Below are 16,718 nucleotides of genomic sequence, written 5' to 3'. Positions count from 1 at the left end.
ACCCAAAAGACTTCTTTCAGATTTTTTTCTTATAGAGCCAGGATCTCTTATTCAGGTCAGACACTTTGAACAGCAAATGTAAATAAAAATTTCAAGCAGATCCTTAAAGTGATTTCGTCAGTTCATTAGATAGACTTGAACCAAAACTCCTATTATAAAATAAAGGCTAGCTATGGGGAGTAGATGCTGTGTAAATGAGATTGCTGATCATGCCGGCTCATTTTGTGTTAATTCTGCCCTACTTTGTTAAAGAGAGAGTTTTGCTCATTGGACCTATGGAAAGAGTCTTAAGTTGCCAACCTCTAGAGGTCTGTGTAAAATAAAGCCTGTTGATTCCAAGAGTGGCATGTAGGAGCATTTGTTTTGGACCTGTGACCTGTGAAAAAATGGCTATGAAAAAGGTTAGAAATCTAGACTGCATTCTAGTAGAGATGGCATGAGATTTAGAGTAATAGATGGCTATTATTAGTATCTCAGGTTTGAGTGATAGGAATGTATTCAGTGTTATTCATAGCAGTTGTCCATTCTATTTCAAGACAGTAGGGATCCACTCTTTGACTTGGCATCTTTCTCTTTCCCCAGAGAGATTTTCCCTTATCTGGTGGTGGTAATTGGATTGGAGAATGTGCTCGTTCTCACAAAATCTGTTGTATCTACTCCAGTAGACCTCGAAGTGAAGCTGCGGATTGCCCAAGGTAACAGAGTTGAGGAGGAACATTGTGTATTTGAACTGTGGGAAAAAACCTGTAACTTGATTGTGAAGTCCCAGAATGGGGATGGGAAAAGGCAGTGGTGGTTTATTGTAGCACACATTGGGTCATTGCTCCTGTATTCTGGGAGAAGTTCTAGGACATCATACACTGCACTTCTTGCCCTTTTCTAAGAACTTCTCACCCTCTCTCCCACCCCATAAGTAGAAGGCGTTCTTCCGTATAGTTTCCACCTTTCTGTCCCCTTTCTTTGCCAGGAACTCTACTAAATGGATGCTAGTTAATTGGGGAAGTATGGAAACATCAAGTCATGGGAATGGGGCAGTGTTTGTGATGAGACTTTTCTGTTTCTAGAGCTGTGAGATTTGTAGCAACTTCTTTCACATGAGCTTCAGTTTCCTCAAGTGTGAGATGGGGATAGTATCTGCTTTAATTGTTTTCCTGGGTTGTTGTGAGAACCAAATGATAGATTTTATATTAAAGTGCTTTGAAGCACATGAAATACTAGCTATAGAAATGCCAGGAATTATTGGTGGAAACTAAAGTACAGAGGTAATGATGTGATCTAGGTGTAGTTAGAACTAGACCTTGTGGCCCCCCACCCCTAATCCATTCTCTTTCACTGCTTTGTATATTTTGTCTCTAGGCTTAAGCAGTGAGAGTTGGTCTATCATGAAGAACATGGCCACAGAACTGGGCATCATCCTCATTGGCTATTTCACCCTGGTTCCTGCTATTCAGGTAGGGGCTTGTGTTTGCCCTAGCACCCTGGCCCTGGGAATGTAGCACAGCCGAATGCAGCCCTTGGTCATCTCTACCTTCAGCATTGAGCCTTTTGGCAGAGCTCCCACTGTCTTTCCTATTCTTTACTCTGTGGGAGGTAACTTACAGAGGAGCTAGAACCTGGCAAGTGCTGGATCATACTGTCAAGATATGCCTTGTTTGGAATCATTTGAAGGCTGGGAAGTCTCTAGGGAAAATGGGTGCCTGAGGCTTGTCTTACCCTAGCCTGTCTTCTGAACCCACGAAGAGGTGCAGACCTACCTCATTTCAAGAAAGATTCCACTTTGAGCTCTTTCTGTATCCCCGTTGTGTAGCAGAGTGCCTGGCACATAGCAGGTGCTTAATCAATGTTTACTGACTTACTGAACTGAAGATCTGAACTAGGCTTTGGGGGGTAGGACAGATTTAGAGGGTTTGGGAGAAAACTGTGAGGCACAGAGTGACCCCTATGTATGGGTCATCATGGCCTGCTTATCATGTGTTGCTTTATCCCCAGGAATTTTGTCTCTTTGCCGTGGTGGGCCTTGTCTCTGACTTCTTTCTGCAGATGCTGTTCTTTACCACTGTTCTGTCTATTGACATTCGTCGAATGGAGGTAGGAGAGAGGACTGATTTCTATTTCTTCCCTGTCCCTGTCCCCTCCAATCCCCCTTAATTTTCATGGTGGGGTCAGGGTCCATGTAATTCATTGCCTAGATTTTGCAACCTTAGAAGATGTGTAGGCCCTGTTGACATTGAAAAATGTGTGTATCTGGCTCCTTGGGTATTGGTATTTGCCTAGGGTGGTAAGGATCTAGGGCTGTACCTCCAAAAGGAAGGAGTAAGATCTCGAACTCAGGTCTCATCTTTACCTGCAGCTAGCTGATTTAAATAAACGATTGCCTCCAGAAGTCTGCCTGCATCCAGCAAAGCCTGCAGGACGGGGCCACCGATATGAGCGGCAGTTGGCCATGCGACCCTCGACACCACACACAATCACCTTACAGCCATCGTCCTTTAGAAATCTGCGCCTTCCCAAGAGGCTACGCGTCATCTATTTCTTGGCCCGGACCCGGCTGGCCCAAAGACTCATCATGGTATCCTTGCCTGATCCCCTGGTTATTCTCCTCTATGTCTAAGATATAGAAGCTTCCTCTCTAACTGCTAAAGTACCAAAGTCCTTCTGATTTCCCTGTGAGGGGGCAAGGTTGGTGATGGGCTGTTACTTACCATGCTATGGCATGAGTGAAGTGTGCCCCTTTCAGGTTGGCTCCATGATCCAAGAAAAGACCAAGGGAAGATACGGGAAATAGCAACTATGGAGTCATTGTTTTCTTATCTATTCTGGTCCAGGATGTCTATTGTCCCTCTGTCTTCAGGTTCCTGGGAGATCTCATGAGTAGACTGTAAAATACTATAGCTCTTTTTGCTTGCTTGAGACAGAATGAGCCTGGTTCCTAGTTGTAGCAAGCATGGGAAGCTGTTAAAACATTAAAAGAAATAGGGAGAGGAGGAAAGTAGGTTTGTTAGTGGTATAGAAGATTCCATCTTCAGTTGGCTGATCAGTTTGACAACGGTTTTGACCTTGAGACTTGGTGGTTCCCAACAGACATTTTCCTGGAAACGGGTCTTAGTCTAATAGAAACTGGTGTCATTTGTTGTCTGAAATAGACTAAAGGATTTCAGCACAGGGACAAGCACTGATTCTAGGCCAATGTTGAGTATGGAGGGTTCAGAGGGAACATGTCAAGGGAACTGGAAGCTAGAGGAAATAGCATCAAGCCTAGTGAACATCCTATTCTAGTATGACTCAGGTCCTGGGCATTTTAGGTGGCATTTGGGGAGAGGGACAGAGCAGGACACCAAATGTACATTTTCAGCTTGGGGGAAGTGGTTAGTAATCAGATGTCCTTAAAGCTGCAAGGAAGGGGAGGATGGGTAGTTGTTTCTCCCAGCTTGAACTTTGTGATCCATTCAGTTCACGTAGCACATTACCTGAGAGGTGCCCCCTCCCCATGAACCCATCAGCAAAATTCACAGGGAAGTCTTTGGAGGCATTAGTGTGAATTTATTGATCTCATCCCTGCTTCTTACAGGTTGGCACAGTGATCTGGATTGGCATCCTGGTGTATACGGACCCTGCTGGTCTACGCACTTACTTAACAGCCCAGGTGACAGAGCAGAGCCCCCTGGGGGAGGCGGGACTGCCGCCAATGCCTGTGCCAGGTGGGGTGCTGCCTGCAGGTGACCCCAAGAGTACCTTCTCCATCTTCCCACCGGATGCGTCTAAGCTAGCAGAGAATCAGACACTGTCTTGGGAATCCCCTGATGTTCAGGAGCCCCAGGACCATCTGGAGGGGGCTCCTCATAGCAGCCTGCTGGACATAGGCCCTGGCCCAGAGGTGACATGGGGACCAGAAGATGAAGAGCTCTGGAGGAAACTGTCCTTTCGCCATTGGCCGTCCCTCTTCAGTTACTACAATATCACTCTGGCTAAAAAGTAAGTGTAGCAGAGGAGGAGGGCTAGGTGAATGGAGGAGGCCTTGTTCTAGCAAGATTAGGGAATAGCTTCAGGCTGCTGCTCTTAGAACAGATGCCTTCTTTTGATGAGTATTACTAAATTACCCCAAGAGAGGCATGTGGACTGTGGGGGCTTGGAAGAGACATGAGGAAAAAATTTTTGTTTGGGATTTTTGCCCAGCCCCTGAGCTAAGTGCTGGCTTCTTTAATGCTTCTTCATGAGGGTTGTGTGTGAGGCATTATCTCCTTCTGGTGTCAGGGCAGCTGGCTGTTCTTGGTGGAGATTAGGTAGCCTTTGGAAGGCCTTTCATCCTGCCTCATCATCTTTCTGCTCTGCTTCCTCACAGGTACATCAGCCTACTTCCAGTGATTCCTGTCACCCTCTACTTGAACCCACAAGAAGTTCAGCACCAACAGGAGGCTCAACATTATTGGCCCCTTAAACCCTCAGGCTCCGGAACTGCCCAGGGGGAGGGCCAGGGGCAGGCATTTGAAGGTCCCAGTAGGACCCAGGTCCATGGAGATGTCACTCTCTACAAGTAAGGGTCACTACTCCTTCTCCCCTCACTCCCTCCTGCTGTGCTGGGGTCTTTGGCTGGACGAGAAGTATCGAGAGGGTTAGGGAAGTGTGAGAAATTGGTTATGTGATTATACATGGTCTAGCAGGGGTAGGGAATCTGCAGCCTCGAGGCCACATGTGGTCCTCTAGATCCTCAAGTATGGCAAAAGGTTTTATGAAGTTTGGATTCAGTCAGAGGGCTGCAGGTTACCCACCCCTGGTCTAGGGTGTAGGCACCTTCCCTCGTTGGTACAGCTTTGTTCCTAACCACTAGTTTCCTGTCCTGTTTCTACCTTATTTGGGTTTCTGGGCTAATAATTGGGATGTGGGGTTTGTGTGGTTTCTAGGGGGTAGGTACTGGGGTTGAATGGAGATGACCCCACTGAGCCCCATTTACCTGCCGTGCCCACAGGGTAGCTGCATTAGGTCTGGCTTCTGGCATCTTGTTGGTGCTTTTGCTGTTCTGCCTCTATCGAGTGTTCTGTCCTAAGAACTATGGACAGCATGGGGCCTCCCATGGCCGTCGAAAGCGTGGGGACCTACCCTGTGATGACTATGGGTACTCCCCGCCTGAGACAGAGATCATTCCTCTTGTCCTTCGAGGGCATCTCATGGTAAGAATTGGGAATGAGCTGGTTTTGTTCCCTGCAGAGATTCCTTCCTGGCTCCCCCATGTCTCTTGTTGCCCCCACACCCCCGTGAGGTGGGAAGACAGCTGGGGGGTCTTCAGTTTGAACAAGGAGAGAGCCCATCACAGGTCACTTGATGCCAGGAGATGACCATGCATCCCTGCCCTTGGTAAGCTGGATTCTCTTCGCCCTTCAGGACATTGAGTGCCTCGCAAGTGATGGGATGCTCCTGGTGAGCTGCTGCCTAGTAGGACAGATCCGGGTGTGGGATGCACAGACTGGGGACTGCCTTACCCTGATCCCCAAGCAAGGGTATGATTTCTTCTCTTATCCCTTCTTCCTGGCTTCAAAGGTTAGTTCCTTTCTTTACCCACTACTCAGCTCTAAACATTGGCATGAGATCCTTTTCCTTTTAACCCCTTTTCCGTCCCCAAACACATTCCTACCCTGGCACCTTCCTTTCTCTGCTTACTAGGCTTCGAAGGGATAGTGGTGGTGTGTTTGATTCCCAAGAGAGCTGGGAGCAGCTGTCAGATGGGGGAAAAGGAAGTCCTGAGGAGCTTGGAGACAACCCCCAGCTACGGCGCCTCCTGGGTCCCCCACAGCCTCCACTCTTTGGTGACCAGCCTGACCTGACCTGCCTCATTGACACCAACTTTTCTGAGCAGCCTCAGCCCCCACCTTTAGAGCCCTCACAGCCTGAGCCCAGGCACCGGGCTGGCTGTAGACGACCCCATGACCCTCCTGGCTATGATTTCAGCCGATTGGTGCAGCGGGTATACCAGGAGGAGGGGCTGGCTCCTATTCCCTTACCAGCCCTCGGACCCCCTTCCCCAGTTCCTTCGTTCCATTGCCCTGAGGATGAAGCCTGCTCACATCTTGAGAAGGGGTCACCCATTCCCACTTGGACTCTGGACACAGAGAGCTCCGTCTGGAGCCTGGACCTGCAGGGGAACCTCATCGTGGCCGGGCGCAGCAATGGCAGGCTGGAGGTGGGGAGGTTAGGCCAGGAGTTGAGGACAGAGGGTAGGGGCACTATTTTGATGAGCAAGCCTTGAGGACAAAGGGCCTAGCTTTGGTTTTCTTGACTCATTCGCAAGTGGGATTGGCTGGGGTGGGGGCCAGAGATTTCCATCTCATTTCACTAATGGGAAAGTAGGGGGGAGATAGGAGCCAGGAGGCTGGGTCCCCAACCAGTCGCAGTAGGCGGAGAATTGAGGACTTTAGACAGGCTCCTTAAACCCACCCCCTTCCATTAAAGGAGGGCAAGTGCTGCTCTTTCCCATAGTGGGTGGGAGGGAGGGCCTTAGTCTGTCCTTTTAGGGCAGGAAGTCGGGTTGGGCTGCCCCAACCTGAGCAGGGCCCTCATAGCCTCTGGGGTTATAGGTGTGGGACGCCATCGAGGGCACCCTTCGCTGCAGCAACGAGGAGGTCTCCTCAGGCATCACTGCCCTTGTGTTCCTGAACAAGAGGTGAGGATGTGAGTTTCCTGGGCCAGGATGGCTCTTGGACCCCTCTTCAGAAGGGGCATCTGGGTCAGATGTGCAACAGATGGCACTGTGGGGTGGGGGAAGTTTGTGGGAGGATCATGTAGATAAAGACCTGGGTGTGGATCCTGCCTCATACCCTTACCAGCTGGGTGACCCTTACTTAACTCACCCATGGATAGAATCATGTACAGTCAGCCCTTATTTAATCTTTGGGTCTAAGTTCTCTCAGCTGTAAAATGAGAAGGTTGAATTTTATCTGGGTCCCTTGCAGCTGTCATCCTTGGTCTTACAGCTTCCTGGGGGCAGGGTTGGAACACACCTTTCCTAATTACCATTAGGAGTTTCCCCTGGGCCTTTCCCTCCTAAAGGCTGCAGTTATCACTGTTCTGTTACAGGATTGTGGCTGCCCGGCTCAACGGGTCCCTTGATTTCTTCTCCTTGGAGACTTGCACAGTCCTCAGCCATTTGCAGTTTCGAGGTAAAGTGGGAATAGAGTGGGTCAAGAGAAGATTCTGTGGAAAGTGAGACAGATTTATAGCAACTTTTTCACCCTGAGGTCTCTGGCCAGGGGCATGGCAACTGGGTTAACTCTCCTGCTGGTATTAGTGGGTATGGGAAAAGATGACTTCTTTTCTACTTTGGGTCTCTGTTCACTTTGAACTGGTTTTTCCCAGGGACTCCAAGCCGGGGCAGTGCCCCTTCATCCCCTGTGTACAGCAACAGTGATACTGTAGTATGCCACCTCACCCACACAGTGTCCTGTGCCCACCAGAAACCCATTACCGCCCTGAAGGCTGCTGCTGGTCGTGTTGTGACTGGAAGCCAGGACCACACTCTGAGAGTAAGTATCCTTTGGAAGCTTGGGCAGTCTTGGGGAGGGTAGAAAGCGAAATCAGAGGGAATGGAGACCTGTTAACAAGGATTTCTTGGCTGAAGGTGGTGAAATCTATTGGAGCCACTGAGTTAGTTCTGCAAATTTGAATTGACATCGAGAACCTTTTCAAATTTGAATGAATGGGGAGAAAATATATAGAGTTTTGAAAAAATCAGGATGGGAGTCAGAGCTCTGATGCTGCCTCACGTTTCAGGTGTATAGGCTGGAGGACTCGTGCTGCCTCTTCACCCTGCAGGGCCATTCAGGGGCCATTACAGCTGTGTACATTGACCAGGTGAGACCCAGTACAAGCTCCTAGGGAGGAGCTAAGACAGGGCCAAGAGCCTTAGGGTGGAGGGATGCAATGGACCGTAGCCACATTGGGCTGACTGTACATGATTCTATCCATGGATGAGTCTGCCTCTGTGGGCCCTGTTAAGGCCACGCTCACCCTATTCCCGAAGTTTCCAAGAGTCTTCCCTGGTCTTGATTCAGATTTCAATAGACATGAGTTTCTTATTAAGCTCTGAGACCCTACAGTAACTCAGTTTTTCCATCTCCGTTCTCTCAGACAATGGTTTTGGCCAGTGGGGGGCAGGATGGAGCCATCTGCCTTTGGGATGTTCTAACAGGTAGTCGAGTAAGCCATATGTTTGCACACCGTGGGGATGTAACCTCCCTCACCTGTACCACCTCCTGCATCATCAGCAGTGGCCTGGATGACCTCATCAGCATCTGGGACCGATGCACTGGCATCAAGCTCTACTCAATTCAGCAGGTGAGAAAAGAAAGGGGGAGGGGCTGGGATTGTTTTCATCTTGTCCCTCTCCCATTTGAAGGGCACATGGGTTATAAAGAGAAGACCCAAGACCCCAGATTGGGTGGGACAGGAAAATAGTGCCTATATACTCTGAACTACAGTATCTGTAACACTTGTTCCCCTCAACCTCCCTAGGACATGGGGTGTGGGGCCAGCCTGGGTGTCATCTCGGACAACTTACTGGTCACTGGAGGCCAGGGGTGCGTCTCCTTCTGGGATCTAAACTATGGGGACCTGCTGCAAACTGTGTACCTGGGCAAAAGCAGTGAGGCACAGCCAGCCCGCCAGATTCTTGTGCTGGACAACGCGGCCATTGTCTGCAACTTTGGCAGTGAGCTGAGCCTGGTATATGTGCCCTCCGTGTTGGAGAAGCTGGACTGAACCAGGGTTAATACTGGGCCTGAGCACCCTCTCCAGAGTCTTCATAGCAGGCCTGGACTGGAGGTGACCCAACAGTGGTGACCAGGCTTGGAGCAGGAGGGGAATTGTCCACCTTTCTGGTGGTTGGGGAGGACAGCTCTTGGTAAGCTCCCACTCCACTAAGGGCACTGTGTGTCCTGCTAACTGGTGGACCCTGTGCTAGGCGTAGGGACTGTTTCTTCTGCCTGGCGTCTCCTGGCTCTCCCTTTCCCCATTAGTGGGACCAAAGCTGTAGTACCTGAGGGTGAAGGAGAGAATAGGGTTGGCTGGGTTTGCCCTCGGGACTTTTCAATGTCTTCCCATCTTGCCAGTTCCCTCTCTTAAATAAACTTTTTTAAATCATGTAATATATAACCACCATGAGCTACCTCCATCTATGCCCTATAAGGGTACATAATTATGTTTCTGTTACTTCTTTTCTTTCTGTATGCCCACCTTGAAGAAAATAAGTGGTGGGGTAGCATTATTAATAGATCCATTAAGTGTGGCCAGGCCTAGATAGCACAAGAGTTGTTTGGTGTGGCATTCACACTCCTGAAGAGGGAGGAAAAGCTATATTGCTTTAGTCAGCCATAAAACTGCCTTCTTAGGGGAAGCTGGTTTGAATAGTGTGGTTGTACTAGAGGGAAAATGGGGGGAAGGAAAGTAGAATAGGTGAGTGTGGTTGTATAACTGACCCACATAAGAAAGCAGAGCTAAGTCCTGAGGGAAGAATAGGAGTCTTAATGGAGTTTAGGTTATTCTTACTGTGGAGGGTAGCCTGGGTCGTAATGAGGATTATCACAGAGTGGCTAAAGTGCTTTGAAGATAGTAACCCTCTTTGGCCTCACCAAGGCAGGCACTCCCACCCCTCATGCTGTACTACCTATTAGCCTTTGTTGCTCGTGCTAAGAGAGGCAGTTGTGAAAATTTATATTGGGCTCTGGCCAATAGACTCTGCTCCTTTACCATCTATAATCCTTCAAGGCTAACAGAATATTGGTTCTAAACCATCTAGTGTTGTATAAGCAAATCACTGGCAGAGGTACGGACCAGAACTGAGGGCTTGGCTTTGTACTAGGGGTTTAGGAATGGACAGTTTTAAGGAAGATTATTCATCAGATTCTAGCTCCTAAACTCCTCTCCCAAGTTACATAAGTGACTTAAGACTGTCCTTCAGGGTCCTTGTTTATCATCAGACTAGTACTGGCAAGTGCAAATAATGACTTGGACAAGGTCTTTCTGTCCACACTAATAATCTCCCACCATCAAGCCCTTAACGCTGGCATTGGACTGAGCTGTGTGTGATGGGAAAAATACAATACAGAGGACCTGGGTTATCTAACCTAACCTCTCTACCATGTAACTATGTAGGTGGCTTTGGGCACTTCATTCATAAAATGAGGATGCCTGTAGTACTTCACAAGGTTGCTGGAAGGAGCTAAGGAGAATGTCAAGTAATTTCAAGGGCAGAGGACAGAAGGGAAGCACAAGAAGCAGCTGTCACATAGGTTGGTTTATTTTAGTAGCAAAGAGCTGGAAAAAAAAAATTCAGGTCCCAAGTAAGAGAATGGCTACTTTGTTCACGGTCTGCCCCACCCACTTTGCCCCCAAGAGTCGGGTCGTTAGTGAAGGGCAAGAAGTGAGTGCTGATGTCTCCTCTGCAGCTCCATGCAGTCAAGAGAAATGATCATCCTAGGAGGACTTCCACTAGACCAGGGCTTAAAGGCAACAAGAATTGTTGGGGAGGGGTGGGGTTTGACTCTTCTCCCCTGAATTGTTCCTCTACAGTTGCTGAATCCTCCTCCTCTACCCTGGCCCCTTGGCAAACCTCCAGATCCTTTCCCTGGGGGCCCCGGGGAAGGGTTGGAAGTATTTCCCTGTTCCAGAAAAGAGGCAGCTCAGGTTTTGGATTAGGGACTTAGCAGGTTTAAAGAAAAACATGTAGTGTAGGGAGTTAGAAGCCATTGGACATCCGTGCCTCTAGGTCCAATTCATGTCTTATTTAGGGTCCAGAGTGGGTCCAAAAGGCTGAGAGGGTCATCACTGGGGCCAGTGCCTCGAAGTCCTTGCCCATTATGAGCCTGCAGGAAGCTCTGCTTGTTCATGCGTTGCTTCCCCCGCAGGGAGCTGTCCAGGGAGAAGGCCTCAGGAGTCAGGGAGGCCAATAGCTCTAGAGAAGAAGTGGAAGGCCCAGGACTAGGTGCTGCAGGGATCTGGTTCTCCTCCTTAGGCTCAGGAATCTCTGGCTGAGGGGAGGAAGGAGGAGAAGGTGAAGGGGGGACTGGTGAGCTCCAGGAGGTTGGGTGTGGTAGGACTAAGAGGCTCAGAAGGACTAGCAAAGGCCAGAGGAGGGGGCTCCTGCCCGCCCCCTTGGGGCCGGATGCTAAGCTTGGCAATGGTGGCTTGGATGGAGCTGATGGGCATGTCTGCACCCAGCACTAGGTCCTGGGGGTCCTGGGGCAGATATGCCTGTGGAGGGAGAGAGAGAAGAGACTCAAGAACTCCATCTACCCCTATCCTCCCCCATTCCCACCCCACCCCCGAGTTCCCACCCCCTCTTTACCTTCTGGGCCACACTGGAGTTAGCAAGGGGTCTGCAGGCAGAAGGGGGTGCCACCCCGTGCCTCTGGAGCACCTGCTCTACATGTCTCAGCACTGCTTCGTGACAAAATCGGAGGTGCAGCTGACAAGGGAATGGCAACTTCAGTTCAAGGCATCACCTTAAACTCAGCAGCCCGGCCTGCCCTGCCTCTCCTATTTAGCCCCTACCTTCTCCTGTAACATGTGCTTCCGCTGTTGCCGCATCCGCCGGACCAGCTGCGTCAGGGCAGGAATTCCATTGCCAGCTTCTACTTCCTGCACAGCAGCATACAGCAGCGCAAAGGCTCCGGTGCGGCCTACCCCAGAACTGTGAGAGTAGGAAGAGAGAGTGAGCAAGGCCCCTCAGAAAATGTATTCCCAGACCTCCCTGCAGCCATCCTGGCAGTACCTGCAGTGCACCACAATGGGGGGTGTGCAAAGGCCGCTGATGCAGGTAGTGGGTGTGCACCTCCTGGATGAAGCGAAGCAAGTTCCCTGGGCTGTCTGGGAGGCCCCTGAAAATGGGAGAAGAGGAATGAATGGGACCCCTAGGACCAGGACAAGGGCATGCGGGGACCTGAGTGGCTCATTCGCTTAGTTCTCAGGCTCACATCTCCTCTCCACCACCCCCCCCCAAAAAAAACAGCCAGTTAACCTGCCATCAACGTTACCACCCCCCCCCCCCCCCCCCGCTTTGGGTTAAACGCACAGCTCTGGCCAAGTGGGGAAGTGCAGGTGTACGAGAGAGCGTTTGAGGCTTTGGTCTCTGAACTGCAGGCTCAGCACACGTTCCACGTGGGTGTCTGTGGTCCGGACACTGCTCAGCACCAGGCTTAGAGGGCCCTGGACCAGAGGCTGGCCCCGCTCGGTGGGAAAATACTTAGCCACTTTCTGCTATAGGGCAGAAAGAGAGAGGAGCAAATTGTCAAAGAAGCTGACCTGGGGCCATAGCACAAAGGTCAAGGTCCTTAACCTAGCACCTATGGATTTTATATTAAGTATTTTGATTAAATATATTTCAATATAACTGGTCTCTTTTGCAATCTTTATATTTTATATTTCTAAAAATATCGTTGGGGAGGGAGGGATGACAAAACAAGTTAAGCCTGGAGATCTTGTAGAAAGACCACATTGTCTCGGATAAGACCAGTGTTCAAATTCCAGTTCTGCTCTTTGCCCTAAAAGGTCACAGGCACAACTCAGTTCCATTGTTCCCTCTGCAAAGGGAAAATTCCCCAAGTGATTGTCTACCCCCTTTCCTCACCTTTTCCATCTCTGCCTCTGAAACCAACATAACAATGACGGACACCTTCTGTTCATGCACCATGAGCCAGAAGTCAGCTGCAGTGCCAGGCAGTGGAGCCTGGGTGGCTATCAATGGAGGGCAGTATGAGGAGAGTCCTTCCACCCGGCTGGCATTGATATAATCATCCTTGCCTGAACGAAGCACTACCCGGTTACTATCATAGGGCATGACATCCTGGTGCCGGTTCTTGAGAGAATAGCAACGCGCAATGGCAATAGAGCGGCCTCGGGCATCCCGTTCCTGGGCTTCCTGCAGCTCTCGCCAGACTGCATCTAGAGCCCCTGCCCCACCACTCAGTAGCCCTCGGAATGCCTCCAGCTCCTCCTGCAGTTGCTGGAGCCTCTGTGGCTGCTCATAAGGGTCACACTCTATCAGTCGCAGAGCTTGGGGCCGCTGGCCCTCTGTGGCATCTGCCTTGGTGGGCTGGAGCAAAGGGTGTCCTCCACCAGGGGGTTGGGACCCCCCATGCTGGCTCTCGGGGCTGGATGAGAGCAGATCAGCGGTAGACGAGTTGCAGCGTTGGAATGGTGGTGGTTCTGTCTGGGAAGGGTGTGGTGTGGTAGGGCCCGGCCCCGGGGATGGGGCTGGTGAAGGCACAGGATGAGGGCTTGGAGAAGGTTGGCTGGAGGGTGGGGGGCCCCGGAGGGGTAATGGAGTGCCAGGGGGCAACTGACTGGGGAGTGAGGGGGCCTGGGGACCCTGGGTCCTAGAAGCTGGGGCTGGGCAATAGGGTATGGCTGAAGTGCCTGCGGGAAGGGGTTGAACTCCAGGAAGTGGAGCATGGGGAGTCTGAGGTGGGGCTGGAGTGGGGAAAGGCAAGGCTCCTGAATGGGGGGGTAAAGGATCCTGGGAAGGAAGTGGGTAAAGATGGGTACGCAAAGGTGGCGGGAGCTGCCCCATGACAGCAGGCTGGGTAACGAAAGGAAAAGGTGGCTGCTGGGCAGTGGGAGCAGGGACCCTGGTCTGGGGAGGGAAGACAGGTGGGTGCTGAATTGGGGCTGGGGGTCGAGGCTGAGGAACGAAGGGCACTTGGGAGGCATAGGTTTGGGGCCGAGGCTGCAACTCACCACGGGGAGCTGGGGGAAAAGGAAGCTGGGCCGAAGAGGGGGTGAAAGGTTGGCAAACCCCTACAGGGTAAGGATAAGGTACTGTTGGGAGTCCTTGCTGGGAGGCAGAGTAGCAGGGCCTGGTGGGGGCTGGGCTTGGGCTAGGCCCAGGCCTGGGGGCCGTGTAGCTTGAGATGGGGGCCTGGATGCTGTCCACTGTGGTAGTGGCAGGACGGATCCCTGGAGCCAGCTCAGGGCCCATAAATCGGGGCGGGGGGGCTGTGGGGACACCCCCACTGGATCCAGGAGGCCCTAGTGCATAGTGGCTGCTTACTACCCTGTGTTGAGGAGATGAACCAGGAATTAGGCCAGGCTCTGGGGTGTAAGTGGGAGCTGGATAGAGGCGGGGCCCTGGAGCCAAGCCTGGCAGGGGCAGTCCTGTAGCTGAGGGGCTGAGGGTTGTAGTAGAGGTGGAGGCCCAGAGTAGGTACCTGGGGGGAAAGGGCTGGGACCCTGGCTGGGAATATAGTGGGACCCAGGGACAGTAAAATGGCCAGAGGGGAAAGGCATAACAGCTCCAGCTCCCAAAAAGGCATCACTGGGGAGGGCTCCAGTGGGAAAGGCAGCCAGGTGGGTGGCCAGCATGTCAGGAGGCAAGCTGCGGAGCTCCTCGGGCAGATCCCCAGGCTCTATAACTTCCCCTTCTTCCTTTCGGGCTAGTAGTGGCTTTGGGGCGGTAGGCCGGGGCGGAGGTTTCTTTTTCAGTTCCCTAAGAAGTCAGTCCAGAGTCCATCAGTCAGATTTCTCTGCCCTCTCCCCACTCCATTTTATGTCTATGAGACCAGAACAGTCCTCAGGCCCAGCTTTACCTGCTGAGGAGCTGTTGGAATGCAGCTTCTCGGGCCTGGCATGCAGCCTTGGCCCGTTCCAGCAGAGCGGCCACCTTGCTCTCCAGATCAGCATAGAAATCCTTTCCCTCCTGGGACTTCTTCATTAAATCCTCATAGGCCTCATAGGAGGCCACCAAGGTCTGCAGTGTGGAGTTCCACCTGGGGCAGAAACAAAGGTGAGCCCAGCATCTTGCCTCACCCCCATGCAATTACTTAACACATGGGCTAAGAATGAAGCCCTGGGGCTGGAGGGGAGGGACAAGGGAGGAGAGGCCAGCAGTCCAGGGCACTGACTTGTGCTCCAGCTCCGTAAGTGCTCGACGAACAGCTGCATACTGTACGTTGGCCTCTGTCAGCGCCTTGAGGATATTCTCCTGGGCAGCTAGGTTTTGGTCCAGGTACACACGGAGCTGGTCATACTTCTTGAGCTGTTCTTCAAAGAGCTTCTGAGGGTCAAGAAGAGGAGGAGTGAGACCCAGGAGAGAGCTCTCCAAGCAGGACCCATTGGGCCTCCTCCATCCCAGTCCTCAGTCCCTGTGCACGGCTTTTCCCACGTTCTCACTCTAGGGAGTGAGAAGCCCCCTAAGCAGAACCTCTCCCTGGGGAACCCCCACGATGTCACCTTCATCTCTGAACGGTCTGTGGTGACCAGGGAAGTGGTGATGTCATCCTTCTGGATCAACTCTCGGAGCTGGTGCTCCAAGGATAGGCGCTGGTCCCTCATTTCCTGCACCTTGGCCAGGATACGCTTGAGGTTCTGCAGCACAGCCTTGTCATCTGGGAAGAGGCAAAGGGCAGAGTTCCTTCATTGATAAAAGAATCCAAAGAAATTGCCTCCTCTCCTCAGCCCTACGGGTGATGCCGACCTTTCTACTTACCAGGGGTGAGGGCTGGAGAGGGCAGGGCAGCGCGCACTTGGTCCAGTGGCCCGCTCAGCAGCCGTAAGTTGCTAATGTGCAGGTTCATGGCCCGATGCAGCTCACTGTTGGTGAAGGAGGCCTTCTCGTGCACTTCCATGTATTTGGCCCACTCTCGGCTTACCTCAGCCAGCCCCCCAGCTGGAACTGCTCCTGGCTGCCCAGATGCTTCCTGGACCTTCTGCTCCAGAAGCTCATCCTCCTCTAGCAGGCCCTTGACCTCCTTCAGGGAAGCTTCTACATCTGTATAGACTCCTGACAACACTGTGAAGGGGAGAGAGACCAAGCCTATTGACCTGGGGGCCACAAACCCCCTCCCCCCCAGTCCAAAATCTTGGGTTTAGCCTTGCTCTGGCCTTTTATTAGATTATTGGCCTTGATCTTATTCCCTTTTTAGCTGAGGAAAAAGAGCACAAGATTTGGAATGACAAGACTTCAAATTTCAGCTCTAATACTACCTAGCTGGATGACTTGGATAAATGACTTAACTAGAAAGGAAACCTCAGTTTCCTCCTATGTAAAATGAGAGAAAGGGAGGGATGAGCTGAATGATCTCTAGGGTTGCTTGTGGTGCTAACACCTATGAAAATGCCTCACATACTTCACTTTTGCCCAAGTAATGACTGCTCTTTGTTACTCTCTGGACCATGTCAGAAACACAGCTCCAGACCACAGCTGCTCTTCCTTAGCGAGGAAGGCTCAACCATAAGCCACGCCCCCAAACACCATTTCTCCACATATGCTCACCCTGCATGGACTGAACAAGATTCTTCACCGTGTCGGGCCGAACGCTGAGGGCCGCACACTTCTCCATGAGCACGGGTGGGATGTGGTTATATGCATCCAGATTATCTACCGTCTCGGGATCTAGCTGCAGGGAGTCCATGAACTGGCTGTGCCAAGGGATGATGGAGAAAGGTCACTGTTGTGAGTCGTCTCAGCCTACGACGCACACCTGTCCTTAACTTAACCTCATGTGGCAAGGATTCAAAGAGGTGAGCACAGCTAGGTGCAGACAAGAGACTATCCCTGACCCAATGGTTGTGCAGGGAAAAACAGTAGCTTTCAAGGGGCTGGTGGCTGAGAGCTGAGGTTCCCTGGATCAGAGCTAGGGTCTAAGGCTCTGGGAGATGACCAGGATTTCTGCCCTATTGGAACCTCCACACTCCTCTCCAGCTTGTTCACCGTGTTGGAGGGAGTCCCAGCTCCCCAG

The 16,718-nt window shown here is 51.5% G+C and overlaps 2 protein-coding genes across 5 annotated transcripts in view; one reads left to right on the top strand and one right to left on the bottom strand.

Annotated features, from left to right (window-relative positions):
- The window catches only part of SCAP (SREBF chaperone), a 106,201-nt gene extending 97,063 nt beyond the window's left edge, over positions 1-9,138 (top strand). For 3 of the 4 annotated variants that reach the window (XM_020999145.2, XM_020999146.2, XM_020999147.2), the window contains 15 exons: positions 583-695; positions 1,357-1,451; positions 1,990-2,088; positions 2,351-2,569; positions 3,569-3,972; positions 4,340-4,531; positions 4,964-5,165; positions 5,377-5,492; positions 5,656-6,172; positions 6,567-6,652; positions 7,066-7,148; positions 7,345-7,511; positions 7,759-7,839; positions 8,116-8,322; positions 8,500-9,138. In XM_020999145.2, coding sequence (XP_020854804.1) covers positions 583-695; positions 1,357-1,451; positions 1,990-2,088; positions 2,351-2,569; positions 3,569-3,972; positions 4,340-4,531; positions 4,964-5,165; positions 5,377-5,492; positions 5,656-6,172; positions 6,567-6,652; positions 7,066-7,148; positions 7,345-7,511; positions 7,759-7,839; positions 8,116-8,322; positions 8,500-8,745 — 2,827 coding nt within the window. In that variant the 3' untranslated portion in view covers positions 8,746-9,138. Of the gene's footprint in view, positions 1-582; positions 696-1,356; positions 1,452-1,989; positions 2,089-2,350; positions 2,570-3,568; positions 3,973-4,339; positions 4,532-4,963; positions 5,166-5,376; positions 5,493-5,655; positions 6,173-6,566; positions 6,653-7,065; positions 7,149-7,344; positions 7,512-7,758; positions 7,840-8,115; positions 8,323-8,499 lie in introns of those variants that run through there. The other variant, XM_078152453.1, reaches the window with a different exon arrangement.
- A 1,126-nt stretch (positions 9,139-10,264) lies between these two features.
- Positions 10,265-16,718, bottom strand: part of PTPN23 (protein tyrosine phosphatase non-receptor type 23) — a 45,044-nt gene continuing 38,590 nt past the window's right edge. Inside the window, 14 exon segments of the mRNA XM_020999144.2 lie at positions 10,265-11,078; positions 11,080-11,235; positions 11,330-11,449; positions 11,536-11,674; positions 11,756-11,775; positions 11,777-11,861; positions 12,056-12,240; positions 12,611-14,125; positions 14,128-14,467; positions 14,568-14,747; positions 14,883-15,034; positions 15,211-15,365; positions 15,467-15,769; positions 16,253-16,398. Of these exon segments, the coding sequence (XP_020854803.2) occupies positions 10,758-11,078; positions 11,080-11,235; positions 11,330-11,449; positions 11,536-11,674; positions 11,756-11,775; positions 11,777-11,861; positions 12,056-12,240; positions 12,611-14,125; positions 14,128-14,467; positions 14,568-14,747; positions 14,883-15,034; positions 15,211-15,365; positions 15,467-15,769; positions 16,253-16,398 (3,817 nt within the window). The 3' untranslated portion in view covers positions 10,265-10,757.

The sequence above is a fragment of the Phascolarctos cinereus genome, unplaced genomic scaffold (assembly GCF_003287225.1).
Source record: "Phascolarctos cinereus isolate Bilbo 61053 unplaced genomic scaffold, phaCin_HiC Scaffold_4;HRSCAF=312, whole genome shotgun sequence".
In the NCBI taxonomy this organism is placed as follows: Eukaryota; Metazoa; Chordata; class Mammalia; order Diprotodontia; family Phascolarctidae; genus Phascolarctos; species Phascolarctos cinereus.
The sequence above is the reverse complement of the archived record's forward strand: the minus strand, read 5'-3'. Positions and strand labels throughout refer to the sequence as shown.